The sequence below is a fragment of the Diceros bicornis genome, chromosome 21 (assembly GCF_020826845.1).
Source record: "Diceros bicornis minor isolate mBicDic1 chromosome 21, mDicBic1.mat.cur, whole genome shotgun sequence".
NCBI classification, from domain to species: Eukaryota; Metazoa; Chordata; class Mammalia; order Perissodactyla; family Rhinocerotidae; genus Diceros; species Diceros bicornis.
Window position 1 is genome coordinate 10,980,489 of NC_080760.1, and position 26,375 is coordinate 11,006,863.

The 26,375-nt window shown below is 38.3% G+C and overlaps 1 protein-coding gene across 4 annotated transcripts in view; it reads left to right on the top strand.

Annotated features, from left to right (window-relative positions):
• Window positions 1-26,375, top strand: part of SLC26A7 (solute carrier family 26 member 7) — a 255,412-nt gene that overhangs the window by 182,933 nt on the left and 46,104 nt on the right. For 3 of the 4 annotated variants that reach the window (XM_058564573.1, XM_058564571.1, XM_058564574.1), the window contains 5 exons: window positions 1,244-1,408; window positions 17,473-17,625; window positions 21,284-21,366; window positions 23,519-23,666; window positions 26,146-26,259. In XM_058564573.1, coding sequence (XP_058420556.1) covers window positions 1,244-1,408; window positions 17,473-17,625; window positions 21,284-21,366; window positions 23,519-23,666; window positions 26,146-26,259 — 663 coding nt within the window. The remainder of the gene's footprint in view (window positions 1-1,243; window positions 1,409-17,472; window positions 17,626-21,283; window positions 21,367-23,518; window positions 23,667-26,145; window positions 26,260-26,375) is intronic. The other variant, XM_058564575.1, reaches the window with a different exon arrangement.

Sequence of the window (26,375 nt, forward strand, 5' to 3'; positions counted from 1 at the left end):
ACCAAAATATTGTAATGAACATATTGAGAGCATATATCAACATGGCCTGCTTTGTGTCCCTTTTCCAGTATGGATACTCATGAATGTAATTTCATGTTACTTTAAAAACAGTAAGTTTTATTTTTTGTGGTTTCTATGACTGAGTTTACACAGTTATAATTCTGTCAAAGAGTGGGCCATCTCCTAAAAGCCCTCTCTCTGGCAAGGGAAGAACACTAAACATTGCAGCGTTAATAGCGAGAGAGGAGAGTGTTGGTTCTTCCTGTCATCTTTTGCCCAGCAAAGCTCAATGCACGGCTTCTACTCAGAGTTGATTTTGTCTGGTCATGAAAAGATTTGGCAATGGAGCATGATGCTAGGAATAGGAAGGAAATGTTTAAGGAAAATGATTTTTCTACTGATTCCTGGGTTTCTTTCTTTTTTTTTTTTAATAATTTTATTTATTTATTTATTTTTTCCCCCAAAGCCCCAGTAGATAGTTGTATGTCATAGCTGCACATCCTTCTAGTTGCTGTATGTGGGACGCCGCCTCAGCATGGCCGGAGAAGCGGTGCGTCGGTGCGCGCCCGGGATCCAAACCCGGGCCGCTAGCAGCGGAGCGCACGCACTTAACCGCTAAGCCATGGGGCCGGCCCTGGGGTTCTTAAGATATATCTCTTTAACCTATCTCTGTCTTTTACTCTTCTCCATATACAAATAAGTCCTGATATCTTCTTATTAACATTGGCCCTTTAAAGCTACTTGATAGAGTATCTAGTCAAAACAGTATGTTTCCACTTCTGAGAACCTGGGAGAAACTCAAGAAATTTTTTTCCTCAGTGCTTTTGAGGTTTTAAGCCTACTGCATGTAAAGTAGTGAATCATGTTCTTTTGATTTTTTAAAAAATTACAGATATGATCATGAAGTTTGAATTTTCTCTACAGAACCCGATATGGTAACTGATTTGAACATATTTCTCTTTTTTGTAACATATGTGATTAGGAAAAGAGAAAAAAGAAAAGTCAATATTCAGGAAAAAAATGTGTTAACTTTAATTGAAGCACTTACTCTGTACCCAATAACATTTGGAAAGTCTCAGAACCTAGTAATGTTCTCAAGAAAACTCAAGATATTGAATACGTAAAATTTAAGAAACCCATTTCACATTAGTTCTCTATGTCCATGCAAAATGAAAATGAAAATGTGTCAGATATTAATCCCTCTAGGAACCTTGGGAAAGTTCATCTTCCTTTGTCCTCTTAGGTGGCCATGTTTGTGCTACAAGTAGGCAGCGCCACATTCCTGCTCACAGAGCCTGTCATCAGTGCAATGACAACTGGGGCTGCCACCCACGTCGTGACTTCACAAGTCAAATATCTCTTGGGAATGAAAATGCCATATATATCTGGACCACTTGGATTCTTTTACGTGAGTTTTCCATATGTCTTTGTTCATATACTTTGGGTGTGTGTTTCACAAAGTAGAATTTGGTTAGTTACAATACTGAGAGTTTTTCTATATTAAAGCAACTTGGGTTTAAATACAATTTTTAGGATATTTTAAAGGTGTTTTAGGGTATGAAACTAGTTTAATGAATAATATCTGCAATTTTGGAAGAAATTCTTTATAATAAACAATTGAATATGATATAATCTGGGGGCTTGATTAGAAAAAAATAACTTGAATGTTTTTGTGAGCCAGATATGTTGCCAACTTCTAATGGAAGCCATCTACTAGTATTGTAGCCCAGTTTAACAACAGTACGCTCTACCACATTCTTTCAATGTTGTGAACCCTGGTATGGATCAAATCAGAGGCCTGGTCACAATCGGTGGGTGGAGCCCCAATAGCAGACAATCAGTTATTAAAAGCAACTGTTACCAAACCAGGTTCGTTTTTGCCCGCCGCCCAGAAAGCCAAACACCGAGACAACCAGATTGCAGAGAGAGAGGGTTTAATCACAAGGCAGCCAAGTATGGAAATGGGAGAATGAATCTCAAATCTGCTTCCCTGAAAATAGGGACTCAGGGATATTTATGGGGTAGGGGCAAGCTGGTCTGAAATGTGGAGATAGATGATTGGAGGTGAGGAGAGGTGAGGTAATTGATGATCTGCACAAGCGTAGTCAGACTTCATGCCTCCTCATAGGACGCATGTTCACAAAATGGCGGTGTTGGCATGACCCGAGGGTGGAATTTTTAGCCTTTTGACATCACAAGGTTGCTTATTGGACATCTGCGTGGGCCCAGTTGATGAGTGGGTGGTCCCAACCAGCCTGAAGTGGAGAAGGGGTTCTAATTCCTGAAAAATAGCTCACACATCCGTTACCACAGTGACCCAGGCTTCAAGGAGATGTCATCTATAGGAACCTAGTGGGAGTCAGATAGCATATTGCCTAAAGAGCCCAGTTAACAATGCGTGGGGGAACAACTAAAAGCTACAATTGGTAATTGCAAAAAGGAAAAAATAACTTTAGTTCCTAGCTGCTTAATTATCAATGGCTAACTCTTTGCTGGTTTCACAACTTGAACCTGAGAGAGGAACATGTGGCCAGTTTCAACATATTGTACTAAGAATACTCCATTGTTCTTGGTCTCTTTTTGAAGCTGGCCTAAAATCTATGACTGCTCAGGAAGTCACATTCTGTTGGAGCTTTATAAGAAAATGAATGTCTTGTTAATGAACTTGAGGGCCGCCAAACTTTATTTTAATTTTATGTTGTAGAGGAGGAAAAATATATTTTCCTTCTACTCATCCAGGTTCTCAGCTGGGGCCTCTATAACAAAAGACAGATTAACAAGAGAAAAACAAACAGAAATTTATTGACGTGTATATCTCATACATACATGAGAGGAACTGAGGGATGAGTAACTCAAAAGAGGTAGTTAGAATTTGGGCTTAAATACCATCTTCACCTAAAACAAAGGAATAAGGGTGTGGGGGAGGCAAGTTATAGGAAAGTGACCAGGAAAAGTACAGAAAACAATGGTAAGGTTTGTTATGCAGATTTAAAGAGTCTCTTGTCATTTATAGTAATCCTTTCCTTCCTGGTACAGAGAGGGAGACACCTTACAAATGGAGCTTTCTTTTATAAATGTAAATTTCCCTTACAAAAGGGTAACTTGTTCTCTGTTTTCAGAGCTTCTCTGTGTCTGCTGTTTCTCAAAATAATAAACTCAAAATAATCCTTATGCCAAAGAGGCATAGTTTAGGGTGGCATATTCTGGTCACCTACAATGTAATGCTGTATACTAAATAACATCAATGCTTTATAATAAGAGTATTCCTATCCTTATTTTCTTGATCTTAATGGCTGAAAAGTAGCTTAATATACAGAAGTACAGAATTTATTTATCTAATCCCTGTTATTGAGGTAGTTTGTGGTGTTTCACTATTATACATGGCCCCATGAGGATCTGCTTTATTTTATTTTTATTTATTTCTTTATTTATTTTTGTGAGGAAGATCAGCTCTGAGCTAACATCCATGCCAATCTTCCTCTTTTTGCTGAGGAAGACTGGCCCTGGGCTAACATCTGTGCCCATCTTCCTCTACTTTATATGGGATGCCACCACAGCGTGGCCTGACAAGCAGTGCATCGGTGTGCGCCCGGGATCTGAACCCTGGCTGCCAGCAGTGGAGCACACGCACTTAACCACTATGCCACGGAGCCAGCCCCCAGGATCTGCTTTATTTGGATGTTATTGTCTGCGTCATTGATTATTTCATTAGAATAAATTCCTCTTACCGCCCAAGGGGGTCATCTGCCCCCTGTAAGACTTACCAATAGTCGAGGAGCAAGGTGGTAGGAGAGAGGGTTTTATTACAGCTTGCTAGCAAGGGGGAAGATGGCTGACTAATGTCCAAAAGAACCATCTTAAAGAATAAAGACTACAGTCCGGTTATACAGGGGGCTGTTCTCTGGGTGGAGCAGACATCTTGTCTTCAGTTCCTGAAAATCTTTTGTTTTACTGGATATCAGAGACAGGAGCAAGGCCCTCTACCCAGATCTTTCAGTGGCCATTGATGATGCTTCTCAGTACAGACTCTCTGCCTAGGGGTCGTCACATTCCTAAGGAACTCAAAAGAACAAAGTTATCAACTTATAGCAGCTGGGAGGGACCATAAAATCTACAGAACGTATATATCTCCTGGAGGGTGCCTATCCAGCTGGGTTAATCAGAAGTCCTTCAAAGTTAGAATATGGTGTCTCTTCTACAATATGGCTTCCCTTACATCAACCTTGTGCTGAGCCAGTATCATTTTCAGTAATGAAATTACTGGATCAAATGGGTATAATATTTTTGCCAGATTTCAATCTGAAAAGTTATACCAATTAATATTTTACCTTCACCTTATCATTGTCAACTCTGATTATTACTGTTTTTAAAATTTGCCATTTTGATATGTGAAAAATAGTATCACTTGTCTGTTTAAATATGTTTCTCTGATTAAACTACTCTGGTAAAGTAGTTAATAAAGATAGTAATTTAGGCAACGTGGAACTGGAAGCTGGTTCTGAATTTTTGTTACTTAGGTAATATCCTGCTCAATGATTCGTTCATTCTCAGAAAGCTTGAAACTAAAACTAAAGCAAAAACCCTGGGCCTGGAAGCAACATGACTCCAAGCTTCAGATCAAACAAAAGCCAAGACCAAAGCAACTGGAAGCTGTCGGGTGATCGGCCGAGTTACCACTTTCTGCGACTCCAGGTCTACACAACAGAACCAAATCCGTGCTAGATTCTGCCTGGAGAGACTTGCTTCTTTGTGCACGCGCGGTCTAAGGAAATGCGGCCGAGTTACAAACTGGCCTTTTTGCTCATATCACAAAAACAAATAGTCATCCCTCCTTTCATTGGGTGTGTTAAAAGGAGGGTAGGCTGATATGGGAATGATGTTTATTCTTTCAGCTTGTTTCTCCAGTGGCAATGTGCATAAAATGCTACATTAAAGAGTTTTGTCTATGATTTCTTTTTTCATTGTGTTTTCTTGTGAGGTAAACTGTAAGCTACTTTACCTTTGCCTTGTAGGTCAAACGCCAGGTGGCTTTTGGGGAAGGTGGTCTTTTGTAAATTCTCACAGTGAAATGAAATCAGATTTAGAAATATTTTTAGGTGGCTGACTTTAAATTCACGTTACAGCCGGCCACTGGTATCCACAGGGGATTGCTTCCAGGAGCCCACTGATACCAAAACCCGCGGATGCTTTAGTCCTTTAGTTGGCCCTCCTCATCCACAGGTTCTGTATCCGCAGATTCATCCAACTGTGGATTGGTTCAACGGAATCTGCAGATACGAAGGACAGACTGTACTCACTTGGTGCAAGCTGCTATGCTTTGTGCTGATAGAAAAAGAAGAAAAGTTGGTTTTGCTTTTCAATGGCACAGAGCCCTGTACTGTTAGGCTGCTAGATTAGAATGGTGCTTTGGTTCTTTGCCAGGGTTTCAATGTGAATGCTGATAATTCAATATCAAAAATTGTGTGATCTGACTATTAGATTAAGAAATAAATTTTGCATCATGCATAGGTTACACTGGGACATTTGGAAAGTGAGCTTTGGTGTAGTTAGGCTGAAGAATCTGATGATAAGGTAAATCTGAACTTGCCCCTGGATCATTTGGGTGGGCTGTGAAGGAGCAGAGCTGAGCTCAGCACGGAGATATAGAAGAGCAGACAAAACGGAGGCCTTGGTCATCAGGTCAAAGAACCTAGAGGAGAATGAATTTACTCCTTTTGGGTATTTTTCACTCTTTGACTATGCTTCCTGCTTTTGAGTTTGCACAACTGTTATGTCCTTTTTGAAAGGTACTCAGGCTGATGAAAAAGAAAGAATGTTACTGACATTCCTTGGAACATAAATTCATTTCCAGAATATTTGAGACTCTTGCACACAATGAGCCAGTCACCACTCCTAATTGTCTCAGCTGGAACACTCATTTTTCATAAAAGAATTCAGATTTGGCCAACCAAAATGTCCATTAATTAATTTTGATAGTAGCAATCCTTCCTATCACCTTTGACAGAAAACAGCTCTGCCTTTATCCTGTTCTTAGATCACTGCAGGTTGGGGTCTCTCCCTTCTGCCGCTGTGATGATTTCTATAGTGTCTGCTTCCTGGGGGATGTCTGATTCTCTGCTCCTGAGAAAATCTAATTCTCTAGTTTGAATAGCTAAAATATCCATCACTTTGGTTGCTCTGGACTAGCAGGGGTTCTTGCCTCAGCAAAACATTTCTAGGGAGCAATTTGAATCGGGTACAGGTAGTGGTATGTGCTCAGTTCCGCCTTGTCAGATTATAGAACAGACCCCCATTAGGTCTTAAGAAGTAGACGTGGCATAATACTTTTCCTTTTTCTATATCTAGCAGGCAGAGCACGTGCCACCAATGCCAGCTAAACTCAGATGTTTAGGCCACTTTTTCTCTTCTAGCTGAAAACTGTTAACCAGTTTCTTCAGGTGAGGGGCTCTTCAGAAGTGTTAAACTGTGCTAGAGCTTTCCGCTGGTCCTTTGAGTGCCTCTCCCAGAATTTCTGGAGTCTGCATATGCAAAGAGAGCCACTGGAGCACTGTCATGACCCCTCCATATTCCTAAGGAAAGAGGATAGAATTGGGCCTAATTCATCTTTTTATTTAGCCTTCCTAAATCCCTTCACATGTAATGTTTTACTTTTCCTTCATTCTTCAAGTCTTATCTCTAAATTCACATACTTCTAATAAAACTTTCTTTTAAAATTATGGCCATTTCTTAATGAATTTGAAGTACTACACATTATTCTTCAGTTATGTATTGGGTAAAAATTAGTTTTTTCTCTGAGTTAACCTTTATCTCTGGTGATTTCATTAGGGCCCATATAATCAGGTAGATACTAATTGATCTGTCTTTTCTTTTCCTTAGAAAGAGGCAACAGGGGAAAGAACTTTAGAATCCAGGAAGCTTAGATTCAGATCATAGCTCCAGCCGTGACTACATGACCAAGGATCTCTGACTTCCAGTTGCCTTTCCATAAAGTGGTGATAACGATGCCTATTGGGGTTTATTCCTGAAATGAAATGCCTGGAACATAGTGGATGTTCATTAGATGGAAGCTGTTGTCTTTGGACTAGTAATGAATACTTGGATATAACAAATTAGAGATTTTTAAAAAGTGCTGTATAAGTGCTATATAGTAATGCTTTTCCTCTGTAGAGGACTCTTAATCAGATAAATAAATCTAAATAATAAAACAAAGTTATATCTCTTTTTTGCAACTTATAAATAAAGATGACTTCAAAATTTATAAAACTTTAAAAAATAAATACATCTGCTGTTAATGAGGGTTGGTCAACAGAATTAAAGAAATGTTACGTTTTTTAGTTTATTTTTATTTAAAAATATTTCCGTCTATTCAGCTCACCACCCCCCAGCAGTTATCAACCCATATAATAAATTATAAACAGTGTTGCAATATATTTAAACATAAGCAGAAGCAATAATATTACAAAAGTCACTTCTGTCTTGGGACCCTGGCTCACCAGTTAAATCATTTTATTCATGTTGTTCTTGAGATTCAAGTATTTGACTGATGATAGTTGATTCCCCACACAGATAAGAGGGAAAAGTTTAATTCTTCTCTAGAATAAAAATAAATTACTTTTTTAAATTGAGAAAAAATGACGTATCATTTTATTAGAAAGGATATTTTCCCCAAAAGGCATAATAAAAATTACAAAAAATCCTAATTCATATTAGCACAGATGGATTTCTTTGAGATGGAGCCAGTGTCTCAGCCTGTAGCAGCCTATGATAAATTTGGCAGAGCTAGTTTCACTGGCATGGCTTTATATGAGTACTGTTCTAAATAATTATGTACTATTCTGTACATTAAACTCAAGACCACAAGGGAAGTTTGGCAATATAGTCAATTACCCTTTTTGGAAGTTTTAATTTCCTTCCTCAAAAATGAAGAGTTTCAGAACTGGAAAACAATTTCATTCCCACCCCCACCCCCGAAGTACAAGCAAAGCAGTTTTCTAGTTTGGACACCCCTGAAGGCTGCAAAACAGGAACCGAGAATGTTAATAAAATGGGATAGAAACGTCAGTAGGAAATCAGAGCCAATGAAACATTTTCTTTTATAGAGAATGAGATCAGAATTAAATATGTACAAATGAGGTTTATATGTGGAGAACAAATCTACTTTGAAGACGTAGGCCCTCTGGGATTTCTGAATCAAGAACACGCTTTGGTGGTTTATGAAAGCCCACATTTTCTCTGCAGTTATTTTGACATTTCTATTGTGACTTGCAGGGATGTTCAGTACACCTTGAAAAATGGACAGAATAAATTGAAGGAAGAGAAAAGGAATGTTCATCTGCAGCTTGATTCAATCAGTGATGCAGGGGATAGAAAATGGGGCAGGTTTAATAAGGATACGCAACAATTATATGGGAATTTGTAACAAGGGTTACTTTAAAATTCTAAATCAGAAGGCAAATATTTTTGCAACTCAACCATCTTGGGCTAAGCTCTCCCCATCCCCCACAATTCACTGAAAAATGCATCGCCACAAAATCCAGTGCTCAAGTAATTCAAGTTAAACTTAGTTTTCTAAACAAGGGATGGCTGGGTGCCACCTGGGCTTTGGCACACTTGGTTGTGCGTTTCGTCCAAGTGGGTTTTGTGTACCCATGTTGTTTCTAACCGTTTAACATACCATACTTCCCCTAGATCACATTTTGGTCTGAGACTTAATTTATTCCTTAAAGCAATAGTGAATGAATTTATTCCCAGTGTGAGAAGCAGTTATTGATCAGAAATTTGCATATACTGTAAAAAATAATAGAACGTTGTGGTTTTTTTTTTTTCTTTTTGGGGTTTTGTTTGTACTCACGGAAACACAGCCTTGGGTTGAGAGATCAGTTTAATAGTTCTCTTGTTTCTCTATTTGTTTATGCTACTTTAGGAAGTAGAGGGATTAGGGGGACTTGATTTTAACAATACACATTCTAAAATGTTTGATGATATAATGATAAGTAGACAAAGTTTCCAGGAGATGTCAAATTCTTAAGAACGAAGAGAACTTGTACCAGCATCAATTTTGGAAAGATCAAAGATGGCTTTAGAGGTCCCTGAGCGGGAATCTAGATCTGCTTAGAGGTGAGATTCAAATATAATCAAGTTGAAAGCAAGCTGGGGCAGGGAGAGGGAATGTCTGGGCAGTTGTAGCTCATGTTGAAATGCCCCAAGGATGCTAAAGCTGCCTTAAAGAACAAAAGCCAGGGCCCACTCTCCCAAAGTGGGATAGTTGGACTAAATGTGAGGCTTCAAAACCAGAAATGTTCAACAGAATAATCTGGGAAGATTTTACAAGCTACACATGGATGAGAAGAGATTAGTATGCATCCTTGATTTGGGAACCACTAGAATAGATTTACTCAGCAAATATTTATTGACCACCTTGTAGGCATTGAGGATGCAGTTGGGAAACATCCCTGGTTCCCATGGAGTTTTATTGAAATACTGAGGAGAGATGCCAATTAGGGTGGGAGAAGACAAATTTGTGAACAAGATAATCTCAGATAGTGGTAATGAAGGAGACCAGGTAGTGTAATTGAAGGTGGGTAATGTGATAGAGTGAAGAGGAAATGATAATGCTCACCTTGTATTAAGTGGGAAATTAAACGAGTCACTGCATATACGATGGCTAGCCTAGTGCCTGGAAATGTTAGTTTGCCCTCTTCTAGAAAGTGATGAAGTTTAAACAATCTCTCCCATTCTTTCTACCCCAGTCTGCCCTCTGCCCATCTGCTTGTGATAGAGAAAATATGAAAATTCCACTTTGTTCAGGGTGGAGAGAAGGAATTAGGGTGAATGCACTGTATAGATACAAGTAGTCTTTCACCAAATATGTTAGGAAAAATAGTCATGGTCCCTGTACTTACAGTTTATAGAATCAATTTGGAAGGCTTTATTGCTTCCCTTGTACCCATATGATTCTGCTGCTGATGTTGAAGGCACAAGGCTGGGGATGGGAAGAGCTTGTTTGCCTGAGAAGCAGCCAGGTGCCATTGAATCCCACCACTAAAGACCAAAATCAAAGACTCCATTCTTCATGGTAGTATCCCCTTCAAAGGGGTGGCATCTCCCCTCCATAGCTCAAGGAAAAAGGAAGCACCAGAAAGTTTAGAAAAATCATTTGATGGACTGAAAGAAAAGAATAATGAGTGAGGCATTGGTAAAATGGTGAAAATGTTGGTCTAGGGATTCAAGGAACCTGTGTAACAGTCTTGACTGTCACTCACAAGCTGAGTCACCTGGGGCAAGCCACTAATCTTTGGAGCCTTGGGTTGTACATCTATAGAATGAGTGCGTGCAGCCAGTTGATGTCTAAGTTCTTTCTGGCTCTGACAAGTATCTTCTTCTAAATATTGCCTTTGTTGAAATCCTTACCACAGCTATCCACCATGCCTGTTTATCTATCATAGATTCTTAAACAGTTGGCCATCCCTCTTAATGGTACTAATCGTTGATTAACTGTTACTAAAAGCTTTCTGTTTAGTTTAATTTTGTGTTTTAAAATACTTCCATCTTGTTTAACTTGAAGAGGAGGGAATTTACTGGGATATATATATATGATTCCAGAGGCAAAAACTCTGAATCCCCTTTGCCCTATATCAGAGGGCTGCCATAATAAACTGCCATAGACTGGGTGACTTAAACAACAAAAATTCGTTTTCTCACAGTTCTGGAGGCTGGAAGTCAAAGACCAAGGTGCCAGCAGGGTTGGTTTCCTCTGAGGGCTCTCTCCTTGGCTTGCAGATGCCCACCTCTTGCCGCCTCTTCTCATGGTGGTCCCACTGTGCATGCACATCCCTGGTCCTAGTCTCCTCTTCTTATGAGGACACCAGTTGGATTGGACTAGGGCCCACCCTAATTGCCTCATTTTGACTTATCTCTTTAGAGGCCCTATCTCCAGAAATAGTCACATTATGAGGTACTAGGGATTAGGGCTTGAACATCTGAATTTTAGGGGAATACAATTGAGTCTGTAATACCCTCTTTGAGTTGTCTCAGAAGTGAGAAGGATTTGACTTAGTAACTGTGTTAGTGTCCTGTGGCTACTGTAACAAATTACCATAAACTTGGTGACTTAACACATAGGAATTTTTTTCTCACATTTTTGGAGATCAGAAGTCCAAAATCACGGTGTCATCAAAGCCATGCTCCCTCTGGAAGTTCTAGGGGAGAATCCTTTCTTGTCTCTTTGGGCTACTGGTGGCTCCAGGCATTCCCTGGCTTGTGACTGCATCACACCAAACTCTGCCTCGGTCTCTGCATGGACTTCCCCTCTGTTTTAGTGTCTTCTCCTGTTCTGTCTCTTATAAGGGCACTTGTCATTGGATTTTAGATGTATGTCTGTGTACAGATTATGTCAAATGTGTTTTCAGACCAAAGCCTGAACATGGGAGCAAGCAAGTATAAATGTAACCATTTTTTCTGGAGCTTGTCCTGGTTTTGTGGTTGATGACTGATTCAAAGTCATTTATTTGGAATTAAAACTCATAGATTGCAGATTAGTACTTTATACCTTCTGTAAAGTAGCATGCTGACAGATTTATTAAAGTTTGCTGATAGCACTATCACTCTTATTTCTCTAGTGAAAGAAAAACCTCTTGTTACAGGTTCTTAATACAAAGATAGCACAGGAATGATAAATAATATTAAAGGGATTGCATGTTCTCTTTGGCATAGAAATATGTATTAGAATATTCTGTGTGGTCCCTTTATTGATAGTTCTTTAAAAATATGCTCATCATTGATACTGAAGAATTGTCAATGATATTGTACACTTAAAATATTAAAATCATTTTTTCTGTCATGGAGATTTCATTAAAGCAAAACCTAGAGCAACTAGAATGCTGGTGAAAGAGCTATTTTGGTTGATAGAATTTTCTGGTTAATTGAGTATTGAGCAGAAAGTCCATTTAGTTTTTAACACGTGTTAATATTTCTGAACATTTAAGATCTTTCTGTTTGCCTCCCAAAGTTTAGCAGAGTGGACATCATTTAGATTTTTCTCCGTGCACAGGTGTTTCTATGCAGGGCCCTGTTTAGAACTTCAGTAACAGTGGTTCAGTGAGAAACTACTGAATGGGTACGACCCCAGAGACTATTGAATGGGTATGACCTCCTTTGTTTTTTTTCTTAACTAAATCCTGAATATAAGTTTTTTTTGGGGTTTGGATTTTGCTTCATTCTTATAAAAGGGAAGTTTTAAAAAATCTGATTATTTGAATCAGATAGGATATATCAAAGATGGATTCCTTGAAATTTACTGCAAAAGTAGCTCTAATATTTAGCTCAGTGCCTTGCACATACTAGAACCTCAATAAACATGTTGAATAAATTAATAAATGCTAACTACAAATCCTCTTAATATGATATAGCCCAAGTATTGATAGTGAGAAAAGAAGAGTCTGGGTCCTTCTTTTTCTTGTCCTTCTGCTTATTCAGGGTAAAAGCTACTCCTGTTTACCGATTTATTGTTACTATTACTGTGTGAGACCCAAGTATTCATTCATTCAACAATATCTGTTGACTGCCTATTATCTGCCAGACAGTGTTCTAGGAGTTGAGAATCCATCAGTGAAAAAAAAAATTATAAAGAATGGACAAATCAGATAAAAACACATTATATAAATGAATTGTGTGTGTAAATGTTCATTAAGTGCTTCAGAAGGCTCCCGCCCAAAGAAAACAACATGAAGCAAAATGTACTTTGGATAGGCTATTTTCATTCTTTGAAATATCTCAAAATGGGTTTGTTTACACATATTGATATTTTTAGTTTTGTATCGTTATAATAAACGGTCAATTTAAAGAACTAGTATTATAGTCTCAAAATGAGCTAAACTCCTGTTTTATTAAGCAGATCGCTCAGTTCTGATGAAATAGCTTACTTATTTATCCATACAAACATAAACTCTCTTTGCTTTCCTGAGATCTGGGAAGCGAATGATAATCCTCAATAGGAATTTTTATCTGCCGGAGCTTAGTGTGTGATAGCATCCTCACATGACCGGATTTATACTAGAAATGAGAGACTTCCATGTGTGCTTAGGATGCCTGGACCTATATTAAATGAGCCAATGGAATTATGTGTGTGTGCACATTCCCATCCCCATCCCCATCTCTGTGTCCATGTGCCATCCATCTCCTTAGCTGCGACTGCTCTATGTGGGTCCACATGACAGTCATTAGGCTGACACTCCTCACCAGCCTACTTTTCCATTGTGTTCTTCATGCTGGTTGTAACAAGCCTCTGCCAACCCCCAGGTTCTTCTGGAGCATCTTGTGAGGTGTGCTTTACTCTATACCTTGTAGTTTAATCCAGGCAGACAATAAAAACCCTGGGGGATTTTCTCATTCCTTTCATTCTGGGGTGGTCATTTCTATTACTGCAAACACATGTTCTCAAAATGCACAGTACAGCAAATTTGGTATGGCTTGGGAATTTTGCATATTTCCTCCCCTTCTTATACTGGCATACTTATAATACCATGGATAAAACAGAAGGAATAATTCTCTAAGTGCTCTAAAACGTTTGTATATTTGGTTTTTTTCCTGACAAGTCATCTGAATGATATTCTCAATTTTATCCTTGCAACATGACAAACCATCAGAAAGCTATGCATTTGGACAAAATTTTCTTGACATCCTTCTAACCCCATTCCCTATAAAATATATTTCGCTGAGTAACGTTTTGGATTTTTGTCCTGGGTGTTGAGTAAGGAGTAACTGTAAGAAGTGGAATCTGTTGCTTCACTTGCTGTCGGAATTCTGTGAACAATTATCATCCACAACATAGACAGACAGGAAGGAAAAATATGATCTGCATTTCAGATAACTATGATATTTTAGTACCTAATTTTCTTTTCAAGTAGTATGGCATAAAACTAGAATACTGTGAAAAAGATAACGAGTAAAGCTATCTGACTCTTAATTTATTCCTTAATGTATCTGATTACGCAAGAGGGGTTTTTTGTTGTTTTTTTAACTGTGTGGACAAAGGGGATTCTGGATTACCTACATTACGCTGATCCCTTTCACCCAGCGAAGCTTCATTTCAACTGAGTACATTTTCTTTGTTTGAAAGAGTTACAGTGTTGACGATAATGTTCAATGTATAGATTTCGGGTTTGGATAGTCTGATCTCCAGGAAGAGATCAGATCCTTCCTGATCTCTGGAGGAGATGGGTTGAATCCTTTGATTGGGAAACCTACTGAGCAGAATGTTAAGAGATGCTAAGGAACATAGTCTATATAAGTTCTTTTGACCTAATACTTTTAGCTGTGGTCAAATTATATTTGAGATGCTAAAAAGAAAGGGTGAAGAACACCAATAAGTTGGGCTACTATAAGAATAGCCTGTGTACTGAAGTAAAAACTAGTTTTTATCCTCTGAAACTAGAGTTGAGACATCTGCAGTGGACAAATAGAAATGAGGCTCAGATTCAGCATGTTCCAAGAGAAAGAGGAGATAAGAGACATGTTGAAGATAAGCAGTTAAGGCCTATTTAAAACCTTTAAAATTATATAAATAATATACATTTATATGAGAGAATATGGAAAATACAGATAAGCACAAACATCTTACACAGAGCTATTAATGTTCCAAATATATCCATAGATATCTCTATTAGTTAGCTAGGACTGCCATAACTAATACAAATGACTGGGTACCTTCAACAATACAAATTTATTTCTCACAGTCTTGGAGGCTAGAAGTCCGAGATCAAGGTGTTGGTAGGTTTGATTTCGTCTGAGGCCTCTCTTCTTGGCTTGCAGGTGGCAGCCTTCTCACTGTGTCTTTCTCGTCTGTGTCCTAATCTCTTTTTATATGGACACCAGTCTTAGTGGATTAGGGACCACCCAATGACCACATTTTACCTTAATTACCTCTTTAAAGCCCTATCTCATTCTGAGGTACTGGGGGTTAGGACTTCAACATATGAATTTGGGAGGCACACAATTCAGCCCATAACAGTATCAAATCATATATGTTTGAAATCTGTTTTTCCCACTTAGTACCACAACAGGAATGCCTTTTCATGTCAATAAATATACATATTGTCTAAAATTGTGTTAACGGATGTGGACAATTCTATTGTGTATGTGACCTAGTGAATTGAACCTAGTCCCTTGCTGCAGTACTTAAATGGTTTCAATTTCTTTTTTGCTGTTTTAAACAATGCTTCAGTGAATATCCTATAGTGAGGTCTTGTCACTTGAGCTTAATTATGTTTATAGCTTAATTTTCCTAAAGTGTAGCTGCTGAGGCAAAGGACAGAACATTTCAAAGTTTGTGATATGTTTTAACAGATCACAAAAAGATTGTACCAAATTATACTCACATGGGCAGTATAGAAGAATTCCCATTTCTTCCCCCAAATTTCACCAACACAGTATTATCATTCAAAAATCATCAATAGTTTGATTAAAGGAAAATGCTGTTTTTTTATTGTTTGAATTTACATTTCTTTGATTACTAGGGTGGTTGAGTCTTTATTCATATGTTTATTGACCATTTGTATTTCTTTTGTTAATAGTGTATTTGTGTCTCTGCCCATTTTAAAATAATGTCTACATTTTCTATGACTTCACTTTATTATATTTAACCCCTTTTCATCTAGAATTTATTTTATTTTGCTTGATTTTATTTCAAACATGGTATATTGGATAATCTTTTCTATAACACAACTGTTATATGATTCTGGGTTTTGTTTTACAATTTTTCTTATATATTTTTATACTAGTGTCATGTTATTTTAATTGGTATCATATGTATATATATATGTAGTATAAACCCATCAATATTCTTTTCTTTTAAAATTTTCTTAGCTATTCTTGTGCACTTAATATTATGTATGAATTTGAGTGTCACTGTGTTAATTTTCCAGACAATAAAATTACAGTTGGGTTTCTTTATATCAAACATTCATGGAGAAGTAGGATTGGATTTAGGCTAGTTATTTTTCCCCTTTGCCACTCAATTTAGGGTTCTTTAAAATCTCACCCTATTTTTTTTGTGAGTAGGTCAGATGCTGATGTAATTATCAACAAGATCCTAAGTTGTTGAGCAAAATGTTATTGACACTTAGTTGAATAAATATAGGCTTTCAGTTTTAGAAAGGGTTTTCATTTTATTCTTTTTTTTGACATTACTCTGACATTTATCCTACTTCTGCCAAGTCAGATTTTCCCAAGTTACCAATATTGAGTGTCTGATATAAATGATTTATACTTTGTTCCTAGTTTCAAGCAAATTTTTTGATGTAGGCATAATTTCAAATAGACGCCTACTTTTTTTGTGTGTGTGAGGAAGATCAGCCCTGTGCTAACATCTGCCAGTCCTCCTCTTTTTTTGCTGAGGAAGACTGGCCCGGGGCTAACATCCATGCCCATCTTCCTCCACTTTATATGGGACGCCGCCACAGCATGGCTTGCCAAGCGGTGCTTCGGTGCGCACCCAGGATCCGAACCGGTGAACCCTGAGCCTTCACAGCGGAGCCCGCACTTAACTGCTTGCGCCACCGGGCCGGCCCCAAGACTTGCCTACTTTTAAAGAGTAGTTTTTCAGGAAGTCATACACTCTTTTCTTCACATTGTATGCTCTAAGTTTTACAAACATGCTCTTTAGGCAGAACATTTTCCCCAGACTCCTTCCCCTACTTCCTGCATGATTGATAACCTGGCTGATTCCTGTTTATCTTCTTTGGGAATGGCTCCCCTGACCACTGACACCTCTAAGACACACAGACTTCAGGTGCCCCTTCCCTGTCCATAGCGTCTTACTGCACTAATTTATTGCTTTAATTAGCAATTCCTGCACTAGACTATAAGCTCCATGAATACTGAGGCTTATCTAAATTGTTCACCATTGTAGACCTAGAACCGAGCATAGTGTTGGAGTAAAGTATGTGGCAATAAACAAATAAACGAAATACTGAATGACTGAGAACATAGTAATATTTTACATTAAGCCAAATATCTGATCTCAGTTAAATACCAGCTCTGAACTCCTTCGTGTGTGGCTTGTACATGTGTAGGTGTGATTTGGGGGTTTGAGGAAGAATGGTGAGGTACAAAGGAGCCTATAGTCTCCTCACTGCTCTTCGTGATGAATCTGCACGTAACTAATGAGTTTTAGCGTCTCTGCCCATTGAGTGTCTGGGAAGGAGCTGGAAGAGTCATTCTCTGTAGTAGTGCCCTTATGTAGGAAGGAGTAAAGCCTTTGAGTTAGATGGAAGAATCAAGGGAAAGCAATTTTATACATGCAAATGAATTAGAGCTTTGCTCTACGTCAGCATTGATGTAGACAGCCCCACCTTTCCTTTCCCTACCCCTTAAGATATTTTTGCAAAACATCACTGAGTTCATTTGGGCCCAGATTTCGATGTTGTCATATTACAGGTGACCTGAATTTATGTGTGTCTCTCTTCCTCACTGTAGATCTATGCATATGTCTTTGAGAACATCAAGTCTGTCCAATTGGAGGCTCTGCTCCTATCCTTGCTGAGCATCGTGGTGCTTGTTCTGGTTAAAGAGCTGAATGAACAGTTTAAAAGGAAAATTAAAGTTGTTCTTCCTGTCGATTTAGTTTTGGTAAGTATGATATCAACATTTAGCATTCTGCCCTATGATGCTCTCCAGTTGTTGGAGGTAACCTGCAGAGGCTCACTATATTGTCTGTAGTAACCCAAAGCTACTTCTGTCTCTCATTAGAGTAGGGCTAATTTGCGTGGCTATACATTAATGTAAGAACAGGAAACATTTTGAGTCAATAATTTAGAAAAGGAGGCACACATGTTTTCAATCTACACAGCATTTCTCATATGCTTGTAATTTTTTTACATAAATAAGAGAACATATAGCCTAAGATTTTCAATAAGGAGACATTTCTAAGGGTAAAACTCAAAAGATCTCTGGCTTGATTCTTCCTAAAGCAATATAAAGTGATACCACGTCCTATTGATATGGCATCTGTATGATATGCATAGAAATATTAATTGACAAATTTCTCTTAATGATTGGTAGATTTGTTGACACTTGTGTTACTGACCTAAAATTGCTTTATTAAAAGGATACTCATGGGGCCGGCCCGGTGGCGCAAGCGGTTAAGTGCGCGCGCTCCGCTGCGGCGGCCCGGGGTTCGCTGGTTCGGATCCCGGGCACGCACCGACGCACTGCTTGGCAAGCCATGCTGTGGCGGCGTCCCATATAAAGTGGAGGAAGATGGGCACAGATGTTAGCCCAGGGCCGTCTTCCTCAGCAAAAAAAAAAGAGGAGGATTGGCGGATGTTAGCACAGGGCTGATCTCCTCAAAAAAAAAAAAAAAAAAGGATACTCATGATTTTCATTGGCCAGGGCTGGTTCTCTAAGACATTTTTTTGTTGTACCTGGCAAAATAATAAATTATACTTTGCTCCTAAGGCAAATAGAATTAAAAAAAATATGTTTTTAAATTTTCAGAGCCTCTAATGGGAACTCTTAACTAAACAGAGCGTTAAGTTGAAAATGAAATGTTAATGCAACCACAATCTGCTAACTTACTTATCATTAATTGGCTTTAGTTTTTTAATGGTCTTTGGGTTATAAATGTATACAACAAGTGGTGTCTAAATAATTTTACCTATTGAAATATCCTTTCATGCTGTTGAAATAGTGTAGATTTATATAAATATATAAGGCTAGCACATTGGAAAGTGTCTCTGAGGGATATGACTCATTTCTGTAGAACTAAGATGGGTGGCCTCTCTCCATAGCTAGGCCTTGTATGACTCTATACTCTTGATAATTTGTGGAGATACATGTAACACATATGATATATATAATATATGTGTGTGTGTGCATATTTCAAATAAGCCATAAAAGGGGAGGATACCATGATTATTAGTTTTCACAGAAACATACCATTTATTCCAATGTCCTATAGGTATTAAGAAATGCTTATTATATCTTGCGAAGCTTTATTACATAAGTTTCATAAAACCAAATATTGAAAATAACCTTAGGGAAGAAGGTCCTTGAGCTAGTAATAAAACAGTTGCTTATTCCTTGCAAAAATAGTAAGAATTATCCCTACAGCAAAAGAAAAGGTAATCCTTATGCATTGTTGCCCCCTAATATTTGAAAGACCCAAGGCAAAAGTACTAATGCTGGCCCAAATACTTAAAAGTTATAGATCAAATGTTAAATAAAATAGCTTCTGTTTTGCTGCCTTGACTAAAATACCTTAGTGATTACCTTGAAAGCCAGGTTAGAATAAAGAATTCTCCTACTCCTTTGAGTTCTTCCGGAATGTGGCAGCATGGGAAAAGCCAGGCCCGTGGCCTGCCCCTTCTCTTCCCGCTCCAGCTGTATCCCACCCACCAGGGATTTAAACGTACATGTGTGGATACCCTGCCCCAGTGTCCAAGCTCCAAACACATCCCCACTCTTCCACCACAACTGTCCCTTGGCCTTCTCTTGGGCCGCACTGGGAGGATGGACCTGGGGCAGATACCCTGGAAGCTTGGGGCCATTTGGGCAGGAAATTATAGGTTCCTGAGAATCCAGAGTGTGGTCCAGAAAGAGGGGTACCGGTTTCATCCCCTTGCCCCTACAAAGCTCCCAAATTGTGGAGAGGGCTATAGTTGAGGAGGCCAGATTAGAACCCTAAAGCAGTGGGCCTGCCTGGGGCAGATTCCCTCTTGCCCAGGTCTAAGGGCAGTGCCAGCCTTATACACACATATGATATTGAAATAATACTGAAGAGGAACCAATGACTTGACTGATAAAGGGAGTTTAATTATGTTAAAGAAATACAGTGAGGAAGTAAGACACTGTCTGAAAGACTAATTCAGTAACTTAGGTTACTTAATTTTAATATTGGCTATGTGTATTGGACCTCATGGATTCTTCCATTTTCAATAAGGATCTAGTATGTTATGACCATGGTATATTTTCTTTCACAACTCACAATATTTTCTGACCTCATATAAATATTTCATGAAAATTATTAGCAATTAAAATTTATTAAGTGGCTTAGGAATTTTTGAATATATTAATACTTCTGATTCTAGCCTGAATTAACTACTATTATCTTCTTTAGAAAATACCATTGTATCACAATATTTATAAAGTTTAACAGTTTAACCTGTACAGTTTTGTTGCCTTTTTAAAAAATCCTCAAGAGTGTTTTGCTTTTTAAGTCCATTTTCTGTTTTAAAAATCTCTGCAAATTCGGTTAAATATCATTACAGAGAACAGAAATACACAGAAAGGGAAAAAAACTCTACAAAATGATATTATTGGGCATTAATTATTATATATTCTTTATTTTGCTGGTGAGATGTCATTATACCATTTTTCTGGCCATGTATATGTTAAATTTGTACTTTAAATAGATAATTGGTATCTCTCTTGTAACAAGAAAGATGTAGTGTAAACAGTTCCAAACGGATACCTTACTGATACCATAACCACGTGAAATTTCCAGTACCTATTAAAATTAGCAGAAGAATGAAAGGAGAATATGAAAATAGTTGGAAAACATTGGAGTGGAATGGCTGGTAAAACAAAGGCTGAACTGGGTTCTGAACATGCATTTTAAAGGTGATTATGGCTACAGGCAGAGAACATATGACCTTGCTTGTCATGTATCTTGTATAACAGGGTGGAGGGCACCGGAGACTCCATAGAGGTGTTTGAAAAGCATTGAGCCCAACATGTTATTAACTAGCATATTTTACTCCAAGAAATAGTAAAAGCTCAAAATTCAAAAACATTCAAGGAGATTGTAAATCATCAATAATAGGAATATTGATGCATAATCTCAAACTCTTGAGGAGTTGCTGTCATGGAGAGAAAATGTGCTGTGTTATAAAGCATCCCTTCATGTCACAAAAGACAAGTTTTAGGTTGGAATGTGCTATCTGTACACACACACACACACACACACACTCTCTCTCTCTCTCTTATATTTTATGTTCTGCTCCCCTTCAAAATCAATCATAATTGGGTTGACACAGGGTAGGATATTAGAAAAGCCATATTATTGGGATGCCATTTAATTTTTGAGACTATAAATTAAGTGCTCTCAAATCTCAAAGGGAGTTTTTGATTTTAAAATTTTCTTAATTTTTAAAAATCTGTGCAACTGCTATATTACTCCTGACAAATCATGGGACACATGAATAATGTTTACTTTTAAAAATAGTCTTAAGGTGTTTGAGAGGCCAGTAATAATTTTGTTTTTCTTTTTTCAAATGGAACCACACAGATCATCGCTGCATCATTTGCTTGTTATTGTACCAATATGGAAAACACGTATGGATTAGAAGTAGTTGGTCATATTCCAAAAGGGTAATGTAGTCTTTTTTTTCTTTTGTATCTGCTTATTTGTTTGTTTTTGATGGAGGAAGAGACTAGAGTTAGGTGAGTATGGATTTCATTTCTTTCAAAGGCCCTGTATGGGACAAAATTCTAATTAGCTCCTATTTTAAAATGATAGACACGAACAATAAACATATAGAGAAACAGTAACTTCCTAGACTGTTTATTATTACTAGGGAAGTTGATAACTATTTTATACAGCATTGCTTCAGGTAGAAGATTTGGATATTATTTGAAAAAAAATGGAGGGCACTGAATTTCTAAATTAGAGTCATGCTCTGGGATTTAGTCTGCTCTACTTCCCTCACATATTCTTATGACTATTTTTATTTCACTTAAAACGTAGTAAAAGTACACAAGCATCGTCTGAAATAGCAAACCCATAGGCCCGGGCAGTGTCTAATGATGAGAGAAAGGGTGAAAGTGGGGAAGAGTGTGTGTTCCCTACCTGGCTTGAAGCCTTCCTCTGGATACTAAGGGGAAGTTTAACAGAAGACAAAGTGTTCCCCTAAAAGGGCAAAAGGTTGTTCCAAATATAGCCTGAAAGAAAATGAAGGCATCTTAGGAAAGAGAGGGGTGTCTTATGGGTTATTCCCTTTTAATGGGCTGTTTATACAGCAATATTTATAAATTTGGGGCAAAGTTACAATTGTTGAGTCCTCTCTACTTTTATTTTCAATCACAAATTTTGGTTTCTAACTACATTAAAATAGAGGAAGAGTAGAAAAATTCTCAGAGATTAAAAAGATAATTAAAAAAAAATCCTTTGTCTTTAGCCTGTAGAGATACAGACTAGAGGTGATTATCTGACTCAACTTGGATTTTCTAAAGGGTTCTCTACTTTTCCACTCTCAAGTCAGTTTCTTGTTTCTTTCTAGGTCAGTTTATTGTTAATAATTAAGCAAGCTCAATTTTCATGAGACAAAAGTTCTTTTACTTTGAAATAGTAGCACTTTTGTATAGTATATATTTTAGGGCCTGTAACGGTACAAATCAATTTGTTTTGGCGGTAAACTTTAGTAAGTGGGCAGAAAAATCATGCTTCTTCTCCATCTCCTCTAATTCTGCTTTATTTTGAGTGACCTTTCCAGAGCTATTGTCTTCAAGAATCATAGAAAGAGCATGGCATTGAGATTAGATAGAGCTGAGATTGAATCCCAACTCTACCATTCACTTTGTGACTTCAGCTATATTACCTAACCTTTCTCAAAACGCTTTCTCCTTCATACAGTGCTCCAGTGGCACTTGGTCTGGGGGTTGTTGGGAGAATTAAATGAAACAGTTAATATAAAAGGCCCAAGCATTCTATTTATGTGCTGGGTATTAAATCAGCGTGAGTTATCTTCCCTTTTTCTTCTACTTTTGCCTCAGAGGGATTTTTTTATGTTTTGGAGGGGAGGTAAGTCTCCCAAAGCATCATCAAGGATAAATGAACCATAATACTTTCGCTCAAGTGGTTTTCAAAAGACAAAAAGACAGTGGGTGGGTGTTAATTGAAAGAAATATTTTAAATAGATCTTTAAAACTGAGAACCAGTTAACTACGGTCCTTTATTTCTCAACAGGGGATAGATGGAGCCTTTATACATATTTTTATTAACATACGTGATACATAGTTAAGTGTACTGTGAAAGGATCGAGTTAAAAACATAATTAAGACTACCAACTCAATGGCAAATTTAGGGATTAATTCAAGAATTGGAGCTCACAGTAAACTAGTGTTTGTATACAACACTGTAGTATTCAAGGCAGGAAATATAGTCTCCAATGCCAGCCAAATAAATATTTGGACAGGTTCAAATGAAAGAATGCTCCAGATTCACTTTTGTTTTGATACAGGAAATTTTTGTGGAGTCACTTTCTGTGGTTTAACCTGAATTCCCTGGATTTAAATGCCAGTTAGACGCATGGAGCTGTCCCTGTGGTGTTCCTTGTGATTTTGCTTTTCTGCTAAATAATGTTGAAAACAAAAGTCTTCTCAGGGCAAGGCTGCTTAGTTTTCTTATGGGTATTTCACGTATTCAATGTAAACTTCAGAGCCATTACCACAGTTGAATTCATTGCAAGTTGTTACAGAAATTATGTGAAAGTTGATGACTTCAATATGGTCTTTCTTTACACAGAATCCCTCCACCTAGAGCTCCCCCAATGAACGTCCTCTCTGCAGTGATCACTGAAGCTTTCGGAGTGGCACTTGTAGGCTACGTGGCCTCACTGGCTCTTGCTCAAGGGTCTGCCAAAAAATTCAAATATTCAGTTGATGACAACCAGGTGGAGTATGCCCCAGCCCTTCTCCACAGCTATTGAATCATTGTACTGTGTTCGCTCACATCCTGAAAATGTTGAACTTAGGAAAATATAACTTTCCTAAGTATATAGCAAGAATGGGTAGAACAAAACAAAAGAAAAATCTCTAAATCATTTATAGAATGCTGAAAATCTGGCCATCATGGGTTTGTTTATAACATAACTTTTTTTTTTAGAGAGAAGGACATCTTGATGTTCTTTTTGATTTGTTTTTAGGGGAGAATCCAAATATATTTATCACTGCATGCTGACTTTCGAAAGTTATGGATTTCAAAGTACAAATAATACTAGTATTGTTTATTCTTCTTAGTAAAAAACTAAAGGATGTGAGGGTCTATTCTTAGAATATCAAAGGATGAAGATTATATTGATCATATTTTTGGATCTACTCCTCCAGTGTCTTATTTCAAGCCGAGTGGCCAACACAGGTCTGCAGGGACAGCCGCAGGATAGTAGTTACAAACACCAAATTACCTGTGTCTGATTCTCATTCTGACGCTACATGGCTTTAATCATTTCTGTGCCCCAGCCTTCCCATTTGTAAAAAAGCAGATTTATTCATTGAACAGATGTGTGTTAAACCCTACTATGTACCAGGCACTGGTCTAGAAACAAGGGATACAATGGTGCACAACACAGACCATGTCTTTCCTCATCTCAAAACCTCCCAGTGTCTTTCCATCATATTCAGATGAAAAGCCTCTTTACCACGACTTACGAGGCCCTATGTGACCTGTCACTGTCCCTTTTCCTCTCTGATCTTGTGTCCCTTTTATACTCTATTCTAGCCACACTTACCACCTTGCTTTTCCTTGAACCCTCCAGTCATGCTTCTGGCTCAGGACATTTGCACATGCTGCTCCCTTTTGCAGGAACTCTGTTCCCCCAGATATCTGCATGCCTCCGTTATTCAAATGTTGCATTCTCAGGGGAGCCTTCCTTGGTAACCTAAAATCCTAAACTCCAGATTTTTCCACTCCCTTCTCTGCTTTACTTTTCAGATTTATCTTGTTTATGGTTAGCATTCCCTCACTAGAACACCAGCTCGATGAGGGCAGGGATGTTTTGTCTGTATTGTCTGTATTGTTTACTGGCAGCAGCAGCAGAAGGAAAACTTTAGAAGTCTTTTGCAATACTCCAGGTGACATTTAATGACTTGGACCAGGATGTAGCAAGGAGCTGAGAAGTGAACACATTCCAGATTGGATGTGGATGCCATCTGGGAAAAAAGGAAAGAGTCAAGAATATCTCTAAAGCTTTTGGCCCAAGTAATTGGAATTTGAGATGGAGAAAATGTGGGAGGACCAGGTTGTGGGTGGTAGAAAACAATAGCCTAATTTAGTTAAGTTTGGGATTCCTCTTAGCCATCCAAGTAGAAATGCTGGTCATATGGTAGCAGGTTGGCTATATGAGTTTGAAGTTCAGAAGAGTGGTCTAGGCTGGACAAATTTGGGAGTTGTCAATGTATATTTGGGTAGGTAAGATGTAGATATGTTAATGAACCGAAGTGGGTTTGCCTCATGGTGAGTTAAAATCAGACTCCACCAGAAGTAGTTGTCACACAAAGTAGGGTTTATTTGCAGGAAATAGGAGACCATGCAGAATCATTTCCAAATTTGTGGTTCTCCCCAGCACAGGACAGCAGGGGCCTCTTATTTCGGATGGGGAATGAATGTTCAATAGGGAGAGGTGGGTATTCACTTGTGCAGGCTCAGTTGGGAAACATGCTTCCACATGTGCACTGGCGCTGCTCTTGCTTTGGGGCTCCATGTGGCTCAAGGTGGTTGGTGATTGCATCCCTTAACATAACAAAAAAGAAAAAAAAGCAATTTGGAGAAACAGCTAAATGCTTCCAGAAACCTCCCTTGAGTTTCGAGGGGCAATCAGTTGGTGACATGTAGAGAAGAGAAGTGGTCTAATAATTGTGATTGGTTAGATGAGGAGGAACCACAAAGGAAATGGAGACCTGGTGGCCATGGAGGTAGGAGGAAACCAGGAGGGTGTGAGGTCCTAGAAGTGAAGTAAAGGAAGCTGCAGGGAGGAGGATTGAGCAGCTGTGTCAGATGCCACCTGTAGGCCAGGCCAGGTAGAAATTAACCATTGGAGTTGGCGTCGTGCTCGTCATTGGTGGAGTGGTGGGAGCAAACCCTTAGTAAGCAGTGACTTAAAAGATAGAGAAATTGGCAAAAGAGACTATAAATACCTTGTGCTTCCCTCCAAGCTTGTTGTGAGGATAAACAAGTAAAGTGCTTAGAGCAGTTTCCTGCCCACTGTAAGCACTCAATAAAGGTTAGCTATGTTTATTATAATGGTTAAATCACAACCAGTGGAGAGAACAGAGTTGAATATAAAGCAGACTCAGTCTTGGCCAAGTTTTACCTGTGGTGTCTAAATGTTGACTGTGATTAAGAAATGTTATATTCTCCTATGATCAATCTTGCAGGAGTTTTTGGCTCATGGGCTCAGCAATGTGATTCCTTCATTTTTCTTCTGCATACCAAGTGCTGCCGCCATGGGCAGGACCGCTGGCCTCTACAGCACCAAAGCCAAGACACAGGTATTGTCATTGTTCAAGGACCAAAGAATTCCTGGGCCTTTCCTCTCCTTGGGGAGTGGAATGGGCGAGCTTCTTTTTCAAGTTCTGAAAATATTTTTACTTCTTCAACTTTTTTT